This window comes from Euphorbia lathyris, chromosome 5, assembly GCF_963576675.1.
Source record: "Euphorbia lathyris chromosome 5, ddEupLath1.1, whole genome shotgun sequence".
In the NCBI taxonomy this organism is placed as follows: domain Eukaryota; kingdom Viridiplantae; phylum Streptophyta; class Magnoliopsida; order Malpighiales; family Euphorbiaceae; genus Euphorbia; species Euphorbia lathyris.
Genome location: NC_088914.1, coordinates 59,483,886 through 59,504,725, shown reverse-complemented (window position 1 = coordinate 59,504,725; position 20,840 = coordinate 59,483,886). Strand labels below are relative to the sequence as shown.

Sequence of the window (20,840 nt, the reverse complement as noted above, 5' to 3'; positions counted from 1 at the left end):
AGGTAGAAAAGGGCAACACAGAGATTAAAGAAGCAAGAAACAGTAGAGGAATAATGATAGTCGAGGAGCAGAAGAGGTAATAGAGAATGAAGAGAGAGGAGAGGAGCAAAGCGGTAAAGTTAAGAAATAAGAGCATCTCCAACCGATTTTTAGTGAACTCTCTAAAAATAATATAAAAAATTGACTCTTAGTGATTTAAGAGTGACTAAAATATATTATCTCCAACAATATTCGCTCCTTATTTATTATTTTATTAAGAGACTCATTAATAATAAATTATTATTAAAAAATGAAGGTAGGAGACACTAAGAGGTGGAGAGAGGCTCTCTATTAATAGAGAGGATGGAGAGACTCTTAGTGATTTGAGGAGCCACTAAGAGGCTATTGGAACTGATTTTTTATTCTCCCTCCTCAAATTTTAATTTAAGAACCAATTTAAGAGGCTGTTGGAGATGCTCTAAGATTGGTTTAGGATTTTCGATTTTTATTTGAAAAGGTCGATACGAGAGGAGGTGGAAAAGTCGAGAGAGAAGAAATGAATGAGTTAGGTTTTTCTAGATTTCATCAATACGTTAGCTTTTGTTATCAACAAAGAAAAAAACCAATTAAAAATAATAAAAATTATAAAACTAAATCAAATTGGAAACTCTTTACATGTTAAACCAATTACAGAACATATTATATATCTTAGACATTGTGACTTTCTCAAAATATTCTTCATATATATATATATATATAACTATTTCTAAGTTCCTTACTCTTTCTTCTTTCTCTCTTCGTTTGCGAACTCGAAGGCACCGCTAAAAACCATATTTGTGTATCTATTGTATTTCTACTATTTTTTTCGATTGATTTTAAGGTTCTGCGATTTTTTTATTATGTTTTACGTTTTGCCCAGGATACTACTTATCGCATATGATTTTTATCTGCATTTTTTCACAAACTGCGAAGCCTGAGCAAAACTGCAAAGGAAAATACTACTTCACGAAAATGAGTTTGCTTCGCAGTTTTCACAAACTACGAGGCAAACTCATATTCATGAAGTAGTATTTTCCTTCGCAGTTTTGCTTAGGCTTCGCAGTTTGCGAAAAATGCGAACTAGTATATTTTGTAATTTGCCTAAAATATACACAAGTAAACAACATGTATAACCAAAACAAGCATCAAACCAAAACAATAGTAAACCTGTATATAACCAAACGATATCAAAACAAAATATTACCAAAATTTATAATAAGATTTCAACAAGAGTCGCATCAGTGTCGTTTGGAATATAACTAAACCCTGAACCCCTGTATAACCAAACAACATCAAAACAAAATATTATCAAAATTTACAACAAGATTGCAACAATAATTCAACAAGAGTCACATCATTGTCGTTTGGAATACAGTTAAATCCTAAACCCTCAACCTTAAACTAAATACTTCCTCGGTGATCAGTTCTTGGATCAGTAAGTAGACGAGGCTCATTGAAGGAAGTTTGAAGCTGATTAGTGAATGTACTAAGAGTATGCCTTCCAGTAATGGTATGAGCATCAGCGTACTACCCTAAATCCAAAAAGTCAACATTTGCTCTCTAGTTAATTTGGTCTTCGCTTTATTCATCACATCCCAATCACCCCCCACTGTGATTGATGCCTTTGTATTCAAACTAAACGGATACTTGAATTTGATGACTTTGTATTCAACCTTCACACAAAAAATTAGTAATCTTAGGGAAATAATGAAAGAAATGTTTCGCGGTAAGCAAAACTGTGAAGCCTGCGAAGATAAATACAACTTGACAAACATGAGTTTGCTTCACAGTTTTAAGCAAACTCATTCTGCAAAGTTGTTTTCTAGAGAAAATACAACTTCAGTACATGAGTTTGCTTCACGGTTTTCGAAAACTGCGAAGCAAACTCATTCTATGAAGTCGTTTTATAAAGAAAATACTACTTCAACTTCGTGGTTTTTGAAATCTGCGAAGCAAACTCATTCCGTGAAATCGTTTTCTAGAAAAAAATGGCTTCCATACTATCATTTTGAACTATCTCTAAGTTCCATTTTGTAAAATATAGAAAAATGAAAAAGCACAACTAAACCATAAACCAAAATTGCACAAATAGATAACACGAAAATATAAAATCCTACAAACATTGAAATCGCAGAAATACAGTAGATATTTACCTTCTTTCTGCCTTTTGCCATTAAAATTGACAATAAACAATACGATAAACGCAAAAAATTCTGCATAGAAAATGGTGCCTTTGAGTTCAAACAAGAAAAAAGAAACTAAAAATAAAGAAGAAAGAGGAAGATGAAACGATGTCTTTGATTCGCACAAGAAGAAAGAAACGAAGAGAGGAAGAAGAAAGGATGCCTTCGGTTCAACACCCTATACGGCGAAAGGCCAGGGTGTGACGATGCTTTTGAGTGGAGCCGCCGGCGCATGGTGAGTATTTGCGTGTACTTGACATGCCTGACAGTTACAAACTAGTCGCATTGCGTCGGAGTCCATGGTCTGCCAATAAAGTCCCTGTAGGCGGACTTTCTTCGCAATTGACCGAGCACCCTGATGCGAGCTACATACGCCCTGGTGTATCTCCTTTAGACAGTGATCCCCTTCTTCCTCGGATATGCAACGTAACCAAGGGTGTTCGGATGATTTCCGATAAAGGAGGCCATCATGCATTGCGTATCTCCAGGATCGCCGAACTATGAGAGATGCCTGCGTCCTATCTTTTGGTAGGGTTCCGTCTTCTAAGTACCTGATTATCTGACTTCTCCAATCGTTTTCCGCTGCATCTGCCATGTCGATCTGCAAAGAGCACTGTGCTTGGATGGCCGGAGCCTTAGCGGTTTCAATAAGGGTTTGTGGGTCACTAGACTGCTCACCTGCTGCGAGAGCGGCAATGGCATCTGCCTCTTCATTTTCTTCTCGCGGTACGAGCGTAAGAGTGAAAGTGACTCCCTTGCTTTTGAGGTCCTCGAGCAGGGACTTGGCGAGCTCTAAGTATTGACACATCGTTGGGTCTTTTGCTTTGTAAGTGCCGCTGACATGGCTGACGACGAGTTTGGAGTCTGAATAAATGGTTAGGTGCCCTGTTACCATTGTTCTGGCTAACCGGAGGGCCGCGATCAGAGCCTCATACTCCGCTTGATTGTTCGTGGTTGGGAAATTTAGTCGAATGGCGTAATGTAAGCGGAGGTTGTCGGGTCCCTGAATGGCGATACTCGCGCCTGCCTGGCCCGGGCCGCAAGAGCCATCTACGCTTATGGTCTATAGATTTCCGTTGATATTTTCTGCCCGGGTGGGGTCATTGGTCGACGACCCGGTGAATTCGGTGATGAAATCGGACAACACTTGAGCTTTGATTGCTGTGCGAGGCTCAAAGCGTACATCAAACTGAGACAGTCGGACTGACTAGTTGGTGATGCGACCGGAGACCTCTGGTCTCTGGACTGCCTTCTTGAGAGGGTAGTTAGTTCTGACGATAACCGTGTGTGCCTGGAAATATGGCCGCAGGCGCTCGGATGCTTGTGTGATGGCGAAAAGAGCCTTTTCGACCTCGGAGTACCAGATCTCTGCCCCTTTGAGTACCTTGCTCAAGAAGTAAATTGGATACATTTCCGTGCCTTAATCCTGAGTGAGAACACTGCCACAGTTTCGTCGGCAATGGTGAAGTATAGTTGTATGTCTCGTCCCTGCTTTGGTAGTGATAGTAGGGGCGGTGTGGAGAGGAAAGTTTTCATGGCATTGAATGCTGCCTAACAGTTCGTAGACCATTTGAAGGGATGATCCTTTTTTATTGCCTTGTAAAAGGGGAGACAACGCTATGCCGAACAGGAGATGAATCGTCCCAAGGCGATTACCCTTCCGTTGAGTTTTTGAACCCCATGTAGGTTGTGTGGAGCTTTCATTTCTAAAATTGCCTTGATCTTCACAAGATTAGGCTCGATACCCTTCTTCGAGACCACGCAACCAAGGAACTTGCCGCTGCGAATGCCGAAAAAACATTTCTCCGGGTTTAGCTTGAGGTTGTAATCCCAGAAAATTTTAAATACCTCCGCTAAGTCTCGCGGGTGGTCGCTCTCATTAGTGCTTAGGACGACCATGTCGTCTATGTACACTTGTACCGTCTTGTAGATGAGGTGAGTGAACATTTTGTCTATTAGGCGCTGATATGTGGCTCCTGCATTCTTCAAACCGAAGGGCATTACATTGTAGCAATACGTGCCTTCATGCATTATGAAGGAGGTCTTTTCAGCATCGGTCGGGTCTAGAGGAATTTGCTGAAAACCAGCAATGGCATCAAACTGGGACAGGATTTTGCGACCGACTGTCTGGTCCAGAAGCTGATCTATGCTAGGCAGCGGGTAGGAATCCTTGGGGCATGCTTTATTAACATCCGTAAAGTCTACACACATGCAGTAATTTCCGCTGGCTTTCTTTACAAGTACAACATTAGAAAGCCAATCGGGATAGTGGACCTCACGAATAAATTTTACAGCTAACAGTTTCTCGATCTCTGCCTTGACAGCTGCCTGCTTGTCCTTCGCTTGTACCCGCTTCTTTTGCTTTGGAGGTTCGATGGAAGGGTCGATGTTAAATCTATGGCCGCTTGCTCGGGTGAGACGCCTGTGATATCTTCGGTGCACCAAGCGAATACATCCGAATGCTCAGTCAGGACGACCTTTATTTCGTCGGCTAGAGGAGGCGGGAGCTTGGTCCCAATCTTCAGTGTTTTTTTCTCCCCGACGGGGCAGTCGCTGACTGGTTCAATCGGCGTGGGATTGTACCCCCTCATATCTATCAGACCGTCTTCAAGATAGAGTGCCGTCCGAGGTTGAGTCGCCTCCCATTGCAGTTTCTTGGCCAAGATGCGGTCTCCTTGGACGGTGATTTTGCCGCCCCGACGCAGTAGAGTCAAGCATAGGTCAGAGATGTCAACTGTAGCTTTGAGGATAGCCAGCAAGGGTCTTCCGATAATGGCGTTATAGGCCAAGGGGATGTCCACCACCACCCATTCGGTGGTGTCCTCTACTTGCTCGTCGCTCTCGGCGAGGATCGTTGGCAGAGAGATCACTCCCTTCACGGGGACTTCTATTTCTGACAAGCCAACCAGGGGAAAGGTTCCGGCACGGAGGGTCGTATGAGTATTCTTCATAGCGCGGAGTGCTCTCTAGGTAAGCAGGTTTACTGAGCTCCCCGTGTCCACTAGTACCCGGTGCATCTTAAAGCCGGCGATGTTAATGGTGACCATGAGGGCCTCCGAATGGCTGGTCCAGAGTGGTGGCTGTAGCGTCAGGGTCTGATCAGCTGCTTTTCTCTTACGTGAGCTCTTCGGATGCGGACAGAGCGTCGGTGCTCCCTCTCTTATGACATGGATCTCACCGTGGAACCTTGGTCGCTTTGCCTCATCTGTTCGGCCGTTGTCATGCTCCTTCGGGCTTTGTTCTCTCTGCCTAATGGTTCTTGGTGGGGCACCTTATTCTGTGATCCGCTCGATTTCTTTCTGTAGTTGATAGCAGTTCTCCGTGGAGTGTCCGGAGGATTTGTGGTACTTGCAGTATTCCTTCTCGACGCGGGTCTTCCCTTTGTCCGCCGGCGGAGTCAGGTGTGTGTATCGGCGAGCCTGGTTCTGAGTGGCATAGTGTACTTCCTTTCCACGGGATCGGTCCCCCCTGCGCCCCGGGTTTGCCTGCTCGACTCACGCCAGGAAAGGCATGGGGGCCTCCCTATGTGCCCGGCCTCCGTCTCGTGCTTCTCCGGTCGGCCTGCTCTTTTCTTCCTTCCGTGCATCTCCTCTGGCCTTGTCCCTTTCCAATTCCTCGTACCCTGCTGGTCGATCACAGTCGTTATACCGGACGAAGGTCTGTGCCATGGTTATGAGCTCCTCGAAAGATCGCGACATCTTCCTGAAGCACTTTTGCTTTAGGGGCTCACATGAGGTTCCTTTCGCTAGGGCGTCGTGAGCTACCTCTAGGTTGAGGCCCTTGACCTGAGAGGCCATGTGGTGGAACCTGGAAAGGAAATTGCGCAGTGGCTCGGTTGCCCGCTGTTTGAGCCCGTTGAGGTCCGAGATGATCTTTCGTACCTTTACTGCTGCGGCGAATCTAGAGAGGAAGAGATCCTTTAATAAATCAAAGGAGTCGATGGAATCGGGGGTCAGTCCTCAATACCACTCTTGTGCACTTGCGAAAAGTGTAGTGGGAAAAACCTTGCACATGATGTCTTCGTCTTTGGAGTAAAGGTTGATGGTGCTCATAAAAGAAGCTACGTGGTCGTTCGGGTCCTCGGTTCCCGAATATTGGGATAGTCGCGGGGCCTTCCAGTCGCGTGGGAACCTTGTTTCAATAATCTTGTGCACCAGCGGAGTTTTGCTGGAGGTGATGCTTCCCCCAATTACCCCTCCGAGCGCCCTTTTGTCCAGAAATCTCTGGATTTTCTGTTCCAGTAGGTCCTCGTCGCCGATGGCCGCCGAAACTCCGGATGCCGCACCCCTAGCTCCCAGCGCAGTCGCGACGGGCTCGGGCTGCCTCTCAGGGATCGCCTCTGGGACCATTGATCTGCTCGTGACGGGGCTCGCTTGCGGCGGCATTGCGGCCTCCTTGAGATATTGCCAGATCTTAGCGTTCTCCTCCTGCAGGTTTTGTTGCTGCTCCATAACTTTCATCTGAGCCGCCGTGTGAACGGCATGGGTCGTCTGAAAACCCCGTATGGCACTGAGGAGTTGTGCCGTGTTGTACGCTCCTTCCTATTCGGGATCCACCTCCTCCATCAGCGGGGCCAGGTTCCTAGGAGAAATTGGGGTAGACAGCGCTGGACGTGCTTCGCCGGTTATGGAACTGGTCGCTGCTGCGCTCAGTACTCCGGCAGGTGTGAGCTCAGTTGGTGTCTGCATCTTGCTGAACAGTTTGAAAAATCACTTGTAGTCCACGATCACCGCACCAAATAATTATGGAAGATGCTACAGTGATTCGATTAGCCTTTGAGTGTCCTCGCGTCTCCTGGTTATCGTCCCTGCGCGAGGAGCGGTCCCTGCGGATACTCCGACGATCAAGACAGTTAGATATCCAAAGAGACTTATCTAGGGAACTATTCGAAGAGAGATGGGGTTACCCGATAGTGTAGTTAAGAGTGAGCCGGAAAGATCAGATCTCCCTCTTCTCCTTGTCGTGGGTATTTATAGATGGCTTCATGGGTCCTTGGGCCCTGCTTTTGGGCCTAAATCATATTTCGCATCACTTATATTTTAAAAAGGCTTCTTATTTTCGTGTTTGCTTTCCTTTTTTGATGGTTGGTTTGGATTTAGAACTACTTCTCGTCACGGCCATCAGCTTCATCACATACCAGGCCACTGAACTCCAAAGACCAAGTCCCTAGCAATGATCATGGATCTCTTCCAGATCTTTACCTAGTCGCTGCTAACTCAAATCCAGGTGATTTAGTGGCTCTCCACCCAAAAGGACGCCCACCTGGCTCCAAAAGGACGGTAGCGGGGGATTTATATACTCGGTGGTGCCGGAACTATGACTAATGTTATTATCAGACAACGGTTGCGGTTGGAGCGATCATTAATGTAACATCGGAAGATTGGAGATATTATCTTTATCTGACTCTTTTTTGCCTCCTCCAGCCTCTCCCGGAGCAACTACTTTAACTGCTTATTTGGGATGAAATATATTTGTAGAGTCAATCAGTTTTTGTAATTTTTACTAATATCACAATAGATTGTTTGTGTGTAAAAGAATCAACGTTAGTTAACTTTCCATCCATTTCAGATGTCATTTTACTAATTGGGATATAAGGGGCTAAATGTGATCAAATAATAGGACAATGGCCAAACACATAAATTTTGGATAGATTAGGGGCGGAATGATGTGTTTTGCCTTTAGATATTTTGTAAGTCCACTAATTGATGACAAATCAAAAGAAAAATGCGACAAACATAAAATAGAGGATAAAGTGAATTGAGCAATGTTTTTAAAACCGAACCGAATCGGACAGATAGGTTTGAGGCCGGTCTTCGGTTATGTCTATATTGGGCCAGTTTTATTGAACCGACAAGAATCGGGATCAACTAGTGAACCGGTATCAAACCGATGAACGAGAATAACCCGGTTCTTTGAGATTTTTTTTAAAATACTGATGCAATATATTTGATTTTTGTCTGCAATGATAAGAATAACAGAAGCACAAACATAGGTAGAGGTAGAAAAGGGCAACACAGAGATTAAAGAAGCAAGAAACAGTAGAGGAATAATGATAGTCGAGGAGCAGAAGAGGTAATAGAGAATGAAGAGAGAGGAGAGGAGCAAAGCGGTAAAGTTAAGAAATAAGAGCATCTCCAACCGATTTTTAGTGAACTCTCTAAAAATAATATAAAAAATTGACTCTTAGTGATTTAAGAGTGACTAAAATATATTATCTCCAACAATATTCGCTCCTTATTTATTATTTTATTAAGAGACTCATTAATAATAAATTATTATTAAAAAATGAAGGTAGGAGACACTAAGAGGTGGAGAGAGGCTCTCTATTAATAGAGAGGATGGAGAGACTCTTAGTGATTTGAGGAGCCACTAAGAGGCTATTGGAACTGATTTTTTATTCTCCCTCCTCAAATTTTAATTTAAGAACCAATTTAAGAGGCTGTTGGAGATGCTCTAAGATTGGTTTAGGATTTTCGATTTTTATTTGAAAAGGTCGATACGAGAGGAGGTGGAAAAGTCGAGAGAGAAGAAATGAATGAGTTAGGTTTTTCTAGATTTCATCAATACGTTAGCTTTTGTTATCAACAAAGAAAAAAACCAATTAAAAATAATAAAAATTATAAAACTAAATCAAATTGGAAACTCTTTACATGTTAAACCAATTACAGAACATATTATATATCTTAGACATTGTGACTTTCTCAAAATATTCTTCATATATATATATATATATAACTATTTCTAAGTTCCTTACTCTTTCTTCTTTCTCTCTTCGTTTGCGAACTCGAAGGCACCGCTAAAAACCATATTTGTGTATCTATTGTATTTCTACTATTTTTTTCGATTGATTTTAAGGTTCTGCGATTTTTTTATTATGTTTTACGTTTTGCCCAGGATACTACTTATCGCATATGATTTTTATCTGCATTTTTTCACAAACTGCGAAGCCTGAGCAAAACTGCAAAGGAAAATACTACTTCACGAAAATGAGTTTGCTTCGCAGTTTTCACAAACTACGAGGCAAACTCATATTCATGAAGTAGTATTTTCCTTCGCAGTTTTGCTTAGGCTTCGCAGTTTGCGAAAAATGCGAACTAGTATATTTTGTAATTTGCCTAAAATATACACAAGTAAACAACATGTATAACCAAAACAAGCATCAAACCAAAACAATAGTAAACCTGTATATAACCAAACGATATCAAAACAAAATATTACCAAAATTTATAATAAGATTTCAACAAGAGTCGCATCAGTGTCGTTTGGAATATAACTAAACCCTGAACCCCTGTATAACCAAACAACATCAAAACAAAATATTATCAAAATTTACAACAAGATTGCAACAATAATTCAACAAGAGTCACATCATTGTCGTTTGGAATACAGTTAAATCCTAAACCCTCAACCTTAAACTAAATACTTCCTCGGTGATCAGTTCTTGGATCAGTAAGTAGACGAGGCTCATTGAAGGAAGTTTGAAGCTGATTAGTGAATGTACTAAGAGTATGCCTTCCAGTAATGGTATGAGCATCAGCGTACTACCCTAAATCCAAAAAGTCAACATTTGCTCTCTAGTTAATTTGGTCTTCGCTTTATTCATCACATCCCAATCACCCCCCACTGTGATTGATGCCTTTGTATTCAAACTAAACGGATACTTGAATTTGATGACTTTGTATTCAACCTTCACACAAAAAATTAGTAATCTTAGGGAAATAATGAAAGAAATGTTTCGCGGTAAGCAAAACTGTGAAGCCTGCGAAGATAAATACAACTTGACAAACATGAGTTTGCTTCACAGTTTTAAGCAAACTCATTCTGCAAAGTTGTTTTCTAGAGAAAATACAACTTCAGTACATGAGTTTGCTTCACGGTTTTCGAAAACTGCGAAGCAAACTCATTCTATGAAGTCGTTTTATAAAGAAAATACTACTTCAACTTCGTGGTTTTTGAAATCTGCGAAGCAAACTCATTCCGTGAAATCGTTTTCTAGAAAAAAATGGCTTCCATACTATCATTTTGAACTATCTCTAAGTTCCATTTTGTAAAATATAGAAAAATGAAAAAGCACAACTAAACCATAAACCAAAATTGCACAAATAGATAACACGAAAATATAAAATCCTACAAACATTGAAATCGCAGAAATACAGTAGATATTTACCTTCTTTCTGCCTTTTGCCATTAAAATTGACAATAAACAATACGATAAACGCAAAAAATTCTGCATAGAAAATGGTGCCTTTGAGTTCAAACAAGAAAAAAGAAACTAAAAATAAAGAAGAAAGAGGAAGATGAAACGATGTCTTTGATTCGCACAAGAAGAAAGAAACGAAGAGAGGAAGAAGAAAGGATGCCTTCGGTTCATACAAGAGTTAAGAAACGAAGAGAGGAAGATGAAACGATTTGGGTATTTTGAGAAAATCACAAATAGATAGTCTACATATGTAATGTGTGTAATTGGTTTAAATATGTAAATGGACCTCCAAATTGACCTATTTTTGTATTAAAAATACTAGAATCAAGTACACGAATATCATAATTAAGTATAAAATTACAACTAAGTCATATCACCAAATTTAATTCTTAATATATCATTATTTTCTATATATTATGATTTTACACCATAATTTAAAAATTCTAGACCCCAATTCATAAATTATAAACTCTAAAAAATATATTCTAGACTTCTACTTTATAAATTATAATCCTTAAAATATATTAAAAGTACTAATTTTACTAGTTTGACATAATTCAAAATCATTATTTAATATAATTGTAGATAGTTTTTTAAAGGGAGAATTACTAAACTAGCCCCTTTTAGGGGGTTAGTTTACATTTCTAGATCCTTTCATATAAATTACCAAAATTAACATATTTCAATAAATTCTTCCAACTTTGCCCTCGTCTTCTACCTAAACATAACTTTGTGTCTTTCCCCTCTCTCTCTCTCTCTCTAAAGAACAGAACAATCTACAGAACGACTACGAATACTACAACAATCAATCAAACCCACAGTTCATACAACAAAATTTCTACAATCATATAAGTTTTTCATTGGTTTTTAGTTTCATTGAAAAGATTTAAAGCTTAGTCCATTCATCGTTAAGATCTAGCAAATTGTTTCTGTACAACCCAATGTATATTGTTTCTCTTCCTTTTTCATGTTTTTCCTGATCGTGCGAACCCTAAAAACAGTGGCATTGTTGTTTGAAAATACATTTTGGTTGGAATATCAGTTTCAGATTTTTTTCCCAACAGTGTCGATATCTGTCAATATCTGATCAATATCGACAGATATGACGATATTTGTTAAATTTCAGATATCGACAGAATATCGACAGGATATCTATCGATATTGTATTTGTCGATATCCTGTCGATATCTGAAATTTAACAAATATCGTCATATCTGTCGATATTGATCAGATATTGATAGAAATCGACAGATATCGACACTGTCGGGGGAAAATCTGAAACTGATATTCCAATCAAAATGTATTTTCAGACAACAATGCCACTGTTTTTGGGGTTCGCACGATCAGGAAAAACATGAAAAAAGAAGAGAAACAATATACATTGGGTTGTACAGAAACAACCTGCTAGATCTTAATGATAAATGGACTAAGCTTTAAATCTTTTCAATGAAACTAAAAACCAATGAAAAACTTATATGATTGTAGAAATCTTGTTGTATGAACTGTGGGTTAGATTGATTGTTGTAGTATTTATAGTCATTCTGTAGATTGTTTTGTTCTTTAGAGAGAGAGAAAGGGGGGGAGACAAAGATACAAAGTTATGATGAGGAAGAAGACGATGACAAACTTAGAAGTTATATCTGTTGAAATATGTTAGTTTTGGAAATTTATTTGAATGGAACTATAAATGTAAACTAATTCTTTAAAAGTTACTAGTTTAGTAATTCTCCTTTTTTAAAAGTGAATTTATATATAACTTTTCCAAAATACTAATATGATGATGAGTAACACCTCTTGGAACCCTTGAAGTTATTATAAAATAAATGATTTTTTTAAACAATAAAATAAATAATTAACTATAGTAAATTAGTGAAGCAAATGGAATTGTGACTTTACTAATAAAACCATTCTATACATGGAATAAATAAATAATTACATTTATTCTTTCAAGCCCTGATACATCACCCGTTTTCTGAAATTGTGCATAAAAATATATTGGCTCTTTAAACTTTATTAGTCTCTCATCAGCTTTCTAAACTTGCTTATTTCGTATCACTAGCTCCTTAAACTTGTCCATAAAAATAGATTAGCTCCAGCAACTTTGCAAGTATCTCACCAACTCCCTAAAGTTGTTTATTCCGTAACAACTAAATACAAAAACCATAATACTAACTCACGATCCTCATCCATTTGATCTTTCAAACCTACAACACTAACTCTTATAATAGGTTGAAAGGTAGGAGAAGAGAAAAATTTACCTCTCAAATAGATGAAGATGTATTTTTAGAATTTAGTTTATAAGTTTTTGTATTTAGTTGTTACGGAATAAATAAGTTTAGGGAGCTGGTAAGACATTTACAAAATATAAAGAGCTAATCTATTTATATGGACAAGTTTAAGGAGCCAGTGATACGAAATAAGCAAATTTAGGACGCTGGTGAAACACTGACAAAATTCGAGAAACCAATCTACTTTTATTGACAAGTTCAGGAAACTAGTGATGTATTAGGCCTTCATTCAAAAAAAAAATATTACATTTATTCTTTTTTAATTTTATTAATTAATTTTTAATCTCTTTCATTATATATGGAAGTTCTAACTATTTATAATTATATATATCGAATTCATAATTTTTTATATACTTTCTCCATTTCCTTATATATGTCATTCTAACAATTTAGTTTTTTCTCCAAATATAAATCATTCTAGAATTCCAATAACTTTTTAGTTTAGTTTTTTAGTCTAAATATTAAATTTTTTTATATTGATACATATGTTTTTTAATATTCCAATACTTATTTCCCAATAGTGATATGAGAGAATTTCTTTTAGTTAACTAGTGTATTTCTTAATTTGTGTGAACCTAGAATAACTTATATAAAAGAACGGAGTGAGTATTTATTAATTTATAAATATATATAATGTAATCTAGTTAAACCAAGTTCACTCGTAATTAGGGGTGCCAACGAGCCTGTGTAGTTCGCAAACAGTTCGAGTTCGGCTCGGCCAAAGCTCGGTCCGATTGGACTCGGCTCGAGTTCGAGATCGGCTCGAGAATTAACGAGTCAAAACACGAGCTTTTTTAGGTTCGACTCGAAAGCTCGCGAGCAAGCTCGATTATTTTTTAATATATATTTTGCCAATTCTTAATTATATAGATATATACATATTTCAATAATTTTAATTTTTAAATTTAATTAAGAGTCATAAGTTATAAGTCCATTAATAAATTATCACAATTTTTTTGACCCATACATAATTTATCCAAATCCAACACGGTTTAAACTTTGACCAACCATAAAAATATTTGAATTGTTTTGACATTTTATTTTTATTTTGTTTATCTAATAACTTTTTATTTTTTCTTTATTCTGAAAATTATTTGTTAAGTTGGATAATAACAATATTAAATTTGAACCTTAAACTCGAGCCGAATCACGAGCTTTTTTCAAACCAAGCCCATTACAAGCTCGAAAATGTAAAACCAAACGAGCTCGAACTGGCTCGACAAGAATCGAGCTCGAGCCGAACTTGTGTCGAGCTCGAGCCGAGCTTAAAAAATCCAAGCTCCATGAACTTCGAACTCGAGCCGAGCCGAACCTTTTTCATTCTCGAGCCGAGCCGAGCCAAATCAGGTTCGGTATCGGTTCGGCTCGTTGGCACCCTAGCTCGTAATATTCCAGGTTTGATAAGGAATTGAGGGAGTAGACACCAATTAAGGAAGCTGTGGACCCATTAATCAAAGTAGACACCAATTGGAATGATGCCAACACATTAGATTTATCGGTATCAGTAGAGTCAATAATCCAACATGAAAAGATGTTGATAATATCGAAGATGACATCATCATTTAATCTGTCATCATTCAACAAAAGAGACATAATAATCTGCCATCATTCAACAGAGCATATTTAAAACTTTATCTAAAGGTTAATCATTCAACTCTCAAATCCTATGCATTGCATCTCTGATTTTTCCTTCAAGGGTAGAATCAATGAAATGAATAGAATATACGATAAATCATTCCTTTTCAAAATAATCATTTTGGGAGTTAGGCCCTGTTCAGTTCAGTTCAGCGATAAAGAAACAGAACCATAATTGTTTCATTGTTGGTATCCCACTTTCAAGAAAATATGAACTCCATAAGGTAGATAACCAAATTTTATATTCATCTAGAGAAGCATAAAGAAACAAAATAGACTCCCTATGTAACATTATAAGAGCACGTGAGTGAAGTATTGTTTTAGCTCAAGTAATATTCAGTGTACAAGTTACCTCTTTAAACTTTATTATACTAATACTATCATTTGGTAAGCATTCAGCATATATACACCATGGTTACAAAACCAGTGGAGAAGATGCTTCCTTCCTTCCACTTTGACTTTCATCAAACAAAACAACACTTATTTACATTGGCATTCATGATCTTTTTTTCAATATTTACCACCGGCAGATTCCACCTGCTTCTCTTCTGCTTAAATCTAGTATTTCCTCGTACTTTGAACTGTATACAAATCCCCACAGCTACACTTGATAAAAACATAACTGCTTTAATGCTAGTGATACTGTAATTGTACGAAAGCAAAAAACATGCCATGCCGGATTCACATTCAAAATGGGACATGCTGAACTTAAGGAGGCACTTCACGTACCTCAACTTCTTTAACTTTGAAGTCTTCAGAATGTGCAAGGCAAGGATTCCCATAGGTCTCTGAGACCGAGCTTGAACCATTTAACCTTTTGATCGAAAATTAATCAAATCAGTATCGGTGTTAAGTGACATTGCATTCCCCTTTACTAAATTAAACTTTTGGGAAATGGTCCTGCAATTTTCATGGACTTAAATGGTTGTAGAACAGGTTAATAAATTACAGAGAGAGAGGAAAGGAAGGACTCACAGATCACCATCCAAGTAGAGTGCAAAGTGGCCACCCCCACCAATTGCCAGAAAGTCAGGGGAGCACAAAGTGAAATATCGATTCGCACCTGTTTCAACACTGCATTAATGCCTGTTTTGAAAGCCTGTGATTTCCTTCTATAGGAAATTGACATCTCTAAATACAGTACATAACATGTCCCTTTAAAAACACTGCATATAGTTAACTATCCAATTGTTCATCCAAGTCAGCTACAGCATAATAATCTTTTTGTTAACATATTCGAACCAATGTGCACCCAATCAGTTTCTTTGTTATGGACACAGATGATATAAAAATAAACAGATGCCTATATAATGTACTTAAATGAAAATTTTACCACTGTAACCAGTAAATCAAGCTAGTAAATCCAATTGTAGGCCAGATGAACAAATTGGATAAGCTAATTATCATTACAATTCAGTAAGGGAGATACCTGTGGGACGGAATATATCAGGACGGCCAGGAATGTTGGTGAAGACAAAGGTATCATTTGTACCCTGTTCAAAGGACAGTGTCAAAATAATTGTTATTAAGGAAATGGCCACTAAAGGAATTACAAAGCTACCTGATATCTCTTGTTGTTTGGCCTTAGGGGTGCCTCAACCAAGCCACCAAATACAGCACCTTTTTTGTCTCCAACAACCTGAAAGAAAATTAACACAATAAGAATAATAATAATAACAGCATTGAGAAGAAAGAAACACATTGTCTTCTCAGCAAAATAGAAATGAAGGTTATAGAGCAGTACCAGCAGACTTAGTCCAGGCCAAAGCGTGCTCCTTCTATACAAGGTTGAAAGTGATATCCCATGCCTCCACGTACTACAAAGAACCATTCATATGCGTGCCACAATGAGAGTTAATGATGAACAAAAGCATTATCTTAAAGCCCACAGCAGGTAAAGGTTGAAGTTGTTGAACCTGTAAAGCAATAACCACTTCCTCCCTCGAATTAATGCTGGAAGTGAACCATAAAGAGTGCTTCTAACTTTATCTGAAAGAAGCAACGATGGCTCAGAAGCAGCCGGAGTATCTCCCAAATCAGTTTCCTCTTTTGCATTCTTCATATGTTTCAGCTCAAGTCCATCAGAAGTATCATCACTTTCATCAGTTATTCTCAAATCAGAATCACCCTTACGTTCTTGACCCCGATTTCCACCAATTCTAGCAGCGTGGTAAATGGTTCTAAGAGATTGTCTACTCCTAGAAAGAAATCCCTTTCTGCCACTACTTTCTTTCCTTACACTCTCAGATGGCTGATTGACCATTTCTTCTGCATTATCATTCTTCTCATCTGTATTTGAATTGTCTCCTCCAGCTTCTGAGGATGACAAGAAAGAATAGAGAAATGCAGTAAAGGAAGAAGTATCAGGTCCATCAGCTAAATTCCCAGTATCCTCCTCGGTAATTGATTCTAGCTGCCTCTTTCCTGACTCATTCTGCTCTTCCTGTCCATGATAACAAGTTCTCAACAGCCTATCATTTATCAATAATAAACACCAATAACAGTATAACTATTAAGAAGAATCCTTCCTTCATTGATTTCATAATTAGTTGAAATTGAAAACTTGCAATCAGAGAAGAAGGCCCTAGAGCCAGGAAAAAAACCCTAGTGAATCATAAAGACGTGGTATACAACATAAAACGCCAAATTTGGTAACAAAATCTAAAGTATCATCGTAAAAGTTGTGAAAATCTAAATGGAAAACAAAATTCTGAATCCCTAATAAGTGAAGAGAAACCGTGAAAGAGGTAAAAGGTAGGTAGAGAGATGGAAAAGGGAACTTACAGCGGGAGGAGGAGGGGGCTTGGAAGGTTTATCAGAGATAGGGTTAAGAAAGACAGTGGTAAGATCAGACACAAAGTGAACAGCTTTATTCCTCAATAACTTTGCTTTCCCCATATTGATGATTTATGGTTCCCGCAATTGGGATAATGGATTCCACCTCAAATAAGAATCTTTATCTACATACAGAATCTGCTATCAGCTCTTCTTCTGCAAAACAAAACAAAAAACACTCGTCTCTCTAGAAATGTAAGAATGAAAAGGGCAAACCACGGTAGAAGAAGGAGAAGAGTAATTTTGAAGTTAGTCCTTGAATTCAATTGAAGAAAAGTTGCCTCATGCCTCTGATGGAACCTTTCAAGCTACTAACAAGCGGACAAGATTAGATGAGCTCTTACCAAAACACGCAACAAACGGGATTTGTTTTAAAATGTGAAGCTGACCCTATCTTCAATGAAAAACCCGTCAGACTACTAAACATCTAAAAGGTCTTGTTTTGGAAATATAATTTCTATACTAGAGTTGATTCGGAAATATTTATCTAGAAGAGATTTCTTTTTTAATAAATACAAGTATATATCACTTTATTTAAGGAAAAAATAGAGTTAAAAGAGAAATTAAATCTCAACAAATCTAGAGCTGGTACAAAATCTTTTTAAAAAACAGTTCATAAAGGGTAAAAATTCTATAAAAGGTAAACACTAAAAAAAATTACAAGATTTTAAATGAAATGCTCATATTTCTCACAAATTCATTCACAACTGCCGAAAGACGTGTGTAATTCAAATTTCATTATTGAAATTCTTTAAGATAACTTAAATTGTGTAAATTAAATAATTTATGTTGCATTGGTAATGAGTTGTAAAAATAAATTAGATGTTGGTACTAAATTCGAAAATAAACAAATGGATTTTTTTTTTTTATGAACGACAGATATATCAAGCGAAATAGAAATCCAATAAGAAATATAAATTCCAAATAAAGTAAAAACAGACATAAAAAAAATACAAACACATAAAATATATGGAGAAAATAATATATATACATATAGGAGGAAGAAAAAAAAAGTGACTTTTTTTAAAAAAAGAATGAAGAGATAATATTTGAAAGAGAGAGAAGCGAGGCATATAACTAGAAGAACTTGTTTTAATCGAATGGTTAAAACATTCATATTGCAGTAACATGGTCATCCTAATTGATACTCAATTATTAAAAATTATAGGAAAAAGTATAAAAAATAAACGTTGTGGTTACGTCTGTTTTCGAACTAACACTCATGTGGTTTAAAAGTTTGTAAAATGGTACCTTGAGGTTTATTCCGTTAGCAAACACATACCAAATTGACTAACGGTGTTAAAAGTCAAAGGGAAAAGAGTTAATTTGGTCCTTATATTTATTTATTTTTATAAATTAACCACCCTTATATCTAATTATCACAAATAAACCTAAAATAAAAAATAAAAATCAATTATACCATCTTCTCCATCTCTTTAATTTCTTTTTTTTTCTTTTTATTATTATTTTCTCTCTTAATTTTTCTCTCTCTAAAATCAATTGAACCACCAAACAAACAAGCCATTATTCCACCTCAGACTGAAGCAATCACAAACAGGATAGTCGGAACCTAGTAATTACAAAGACATATATTTCCAAATTGTATCTTAAAGAACATATGTTACTAAATTAAAGTTTTTCCGTTTTGAACTACTCAGTGGTTATATGCCTCTAGAGTATGCAATAGATGGACACTTTTCCCTTAAAATCTGATGTCTCCAGCTGGTGTTATACTTTTGGAGATCGTAAGTGGTAAGAAAAACCACGGATTTCTACATTCCGATCACAAACTGAACCTCCTGGGGCATGTAAGCACAGAACCAAACTGCTTCTTTCGGGTTAGGATATGCAAAAGCACCCTAAAAACTGATTTGTTTTTGTTTAGGCAGTGAAGTTATGGAGTGAAGAAAAGGCGACTGCTGGAGAACGAGTTTCCCGTTTCTGAAGTGCTGAGATGCATACAGGTCGGACTGTTATGTGTCCAGCAGCGACCAGAAGACAGACCAACAATGGCTACTGTATCTATCTATCAGTAACTATGTTGTTTTATATTTATGGGTTTCGTATCTTTGGAATTTAGTATGGAAAAATTGCCACATGGCAGCTTGAAAAATGCTAATTCGGTTTGAAGTTTTTCAAAACAATGGAATAATGGAGTGGAATAATGAGGTGTTTGTTTGGTGGTTCAATTGATTTGAGAGAGAGAAAAACTAAGAGAGAAGAGAAAAAAAAAAAAAAAAGAAATTAAATAAATGTAGAAAATGGTATAATTGATTTTTATTTTTTATTTTGGGGTTTTTTTTGTGATAATTAGATAATAAGGGCGTTAATTTATAAAAAGAAATAAATATAAGGACCAAATTAACTCTTTTCCCTTTGACTTTTAACACTGTTAGTCAATTTGGTATGTGTTTGCTAACAGAATAAACCTCAATGTACCATTTTGCAAACTTTTAAACCACATGGGTGTTGTTCGAAAACAGACGTAACCACAAGGTTTATTTTTGTACTTTTTCCAAAATTATATATTATCTCCGGTCTGGATTTAATAGTAATTATATATAGAAAATTAAATATAATTACATTGTTATGTGGGTTGAGATCTAAACCTATCCGCCAAGAAACTCTCATCTTCTTTTTCATCTAGAATTTGGGTTTTATTCCAGTTTTTAGTTGTATGTAAGTCACTTCTTTGTTTGTTTTGTTTTTTCTTTATTGAATAATTTCTTTTTTATTAATTTGCCACGGTGAATTTGGTAGTCTGTTCTTCATTTGTAGTTTTTTCTTATTTCTCCCTTTATGGATGATTGTGATATGTCTCCCTGTATTAGTGGTTGTCGTATGTCTCCCTGTTATCATGTTTTCCTTCATGAAAAAACAGTTTCAAACACTGTTTTGGAGAAAAATATTATGAAGTTGATTTTGAGTGGAGTGCGTTTCTCGCCTCGATGTGTTAAAAATAGTTTCAAATACTGTCTACTATTCACGATTTATGATATTGAAGATGCAGATTCAAGCTTTTCTCATGTACTTCTGTATTGTAATTTTTTAATTACTTATGTCAAGATTTATTATTTTTCCTATCTTTCTTAATAAATAGATAAATGTAGCTTGTTAAAATCGTCCGTAGAACTGACAATAATAACAAATGTTATCATTTTTTTCAATCATTGTGCACAACAGGGGATCTCCAAAGTTTATTTCACAACTTCTCTCTTAAATTTTAACAACAAGCATAAAATAAAAATAACCTTGCGATCTGTTAGATTTGCAAATACAGTCCTGCAGTTTTAAAACTTGCAAACAGAAGATCTATGTTTTGTTCATTTTCAATTAAAGGACAGTGGAGTTAATTTTTCGATAAAAAAACTTATATTTTAGTTGATTTCCAAAATTCATGCCTTACATACGTGGTAATTTACAAAGTTATTTATTGAATGAGGTAAAAAAATCCCTTGAACTCCTTAATTTCTCATTAAAAATAAAAACCTCTAACTATTACATTTATATGTTAATGCTAGGTTTGCCCACCAAGTAAACTTAATGACCAAGAAAATAGTGAAACAAGTGTCTTGATCTAAGCCCTTTGATGAGGTGAATGGTGGTGATTTGCTTGAGGTGTGATTAGGTGTGATGATAAACACAATGGCTTGATGAGGTCCTTCTAGAAAGTGTCACTAA

General features: G+C 37.1%; 1 protein-coding gene across 2 annotated transcripts; it reads right to left on the bottom strand.

The window, feature by feature from the left end:
* Positions 1–14,610: 14,610 nt before the first annotated feature.
* On the bottom strand, positions 14,611–17,606 carry LOC136230943 (uncharacterized). 2 transcript variants are annotated; one of them, XM_066020155.1, is made up of 9 exons: positions 17,504–17,606; positions 17,109–17,315; positions 16,241–16,767; positions 16,069–16,141; positions 15,886–15,963; positions 15,754–15,817; positions 15,300–15,387; positions 15,054–15,138; positions 14,611–14,925 (listed from the first exon to the last, which is right to left on the bottom strand). In XM_066020155.1, the coding sequence occupies exons 2-9, from the start codon at positions 17,220–17,222 to the stop codon at positions 14,842–14,844; spliced, it is 1,113 nt and encodes a 370-aa protein (XP_065876227.1). In that variant the 5' UTR covers positions 17,223–17,315; positions 17,504–17,606; the 3' UTR covers positions 14,611–14,841. The 2 variants fall into 2 exon arrangements, with proteins under 2 accessions (XP_065876227.1, XP_065876228.1); XM_066020156.1 differs by lacking the exon at positions 17,504–17,606 and having other exon boundaries at positions 14,611–14,930; positions 17,109–17,497.
* Positions 17,607–20,840: the final 3,234 nt, after the last annotated feature.

Coding starts and splice junctions, on each gene's coding strand:
- LOC136230943 (XM_066020155.1), bottom strand. CDS start 17,222: ATGGGGAAAGCAAAGTTATTGAGGAATAAAGCTGTTCACTTTGTGTCT. Junction 15,964..16,068: donor GGCCTGGACTAAGTCTGCTG/GTACTGCTCTAT, acceptor ATTTTCTTTCAG/GTTGTTGGAGACAAAAAAGG. Junction 15,388..15,753: donor TGATATATTCCGTCCCACAG/GTATCTCCCTTA, acceptor GTGTTGAAACAG/GTGCGAATCGATATTTCACT.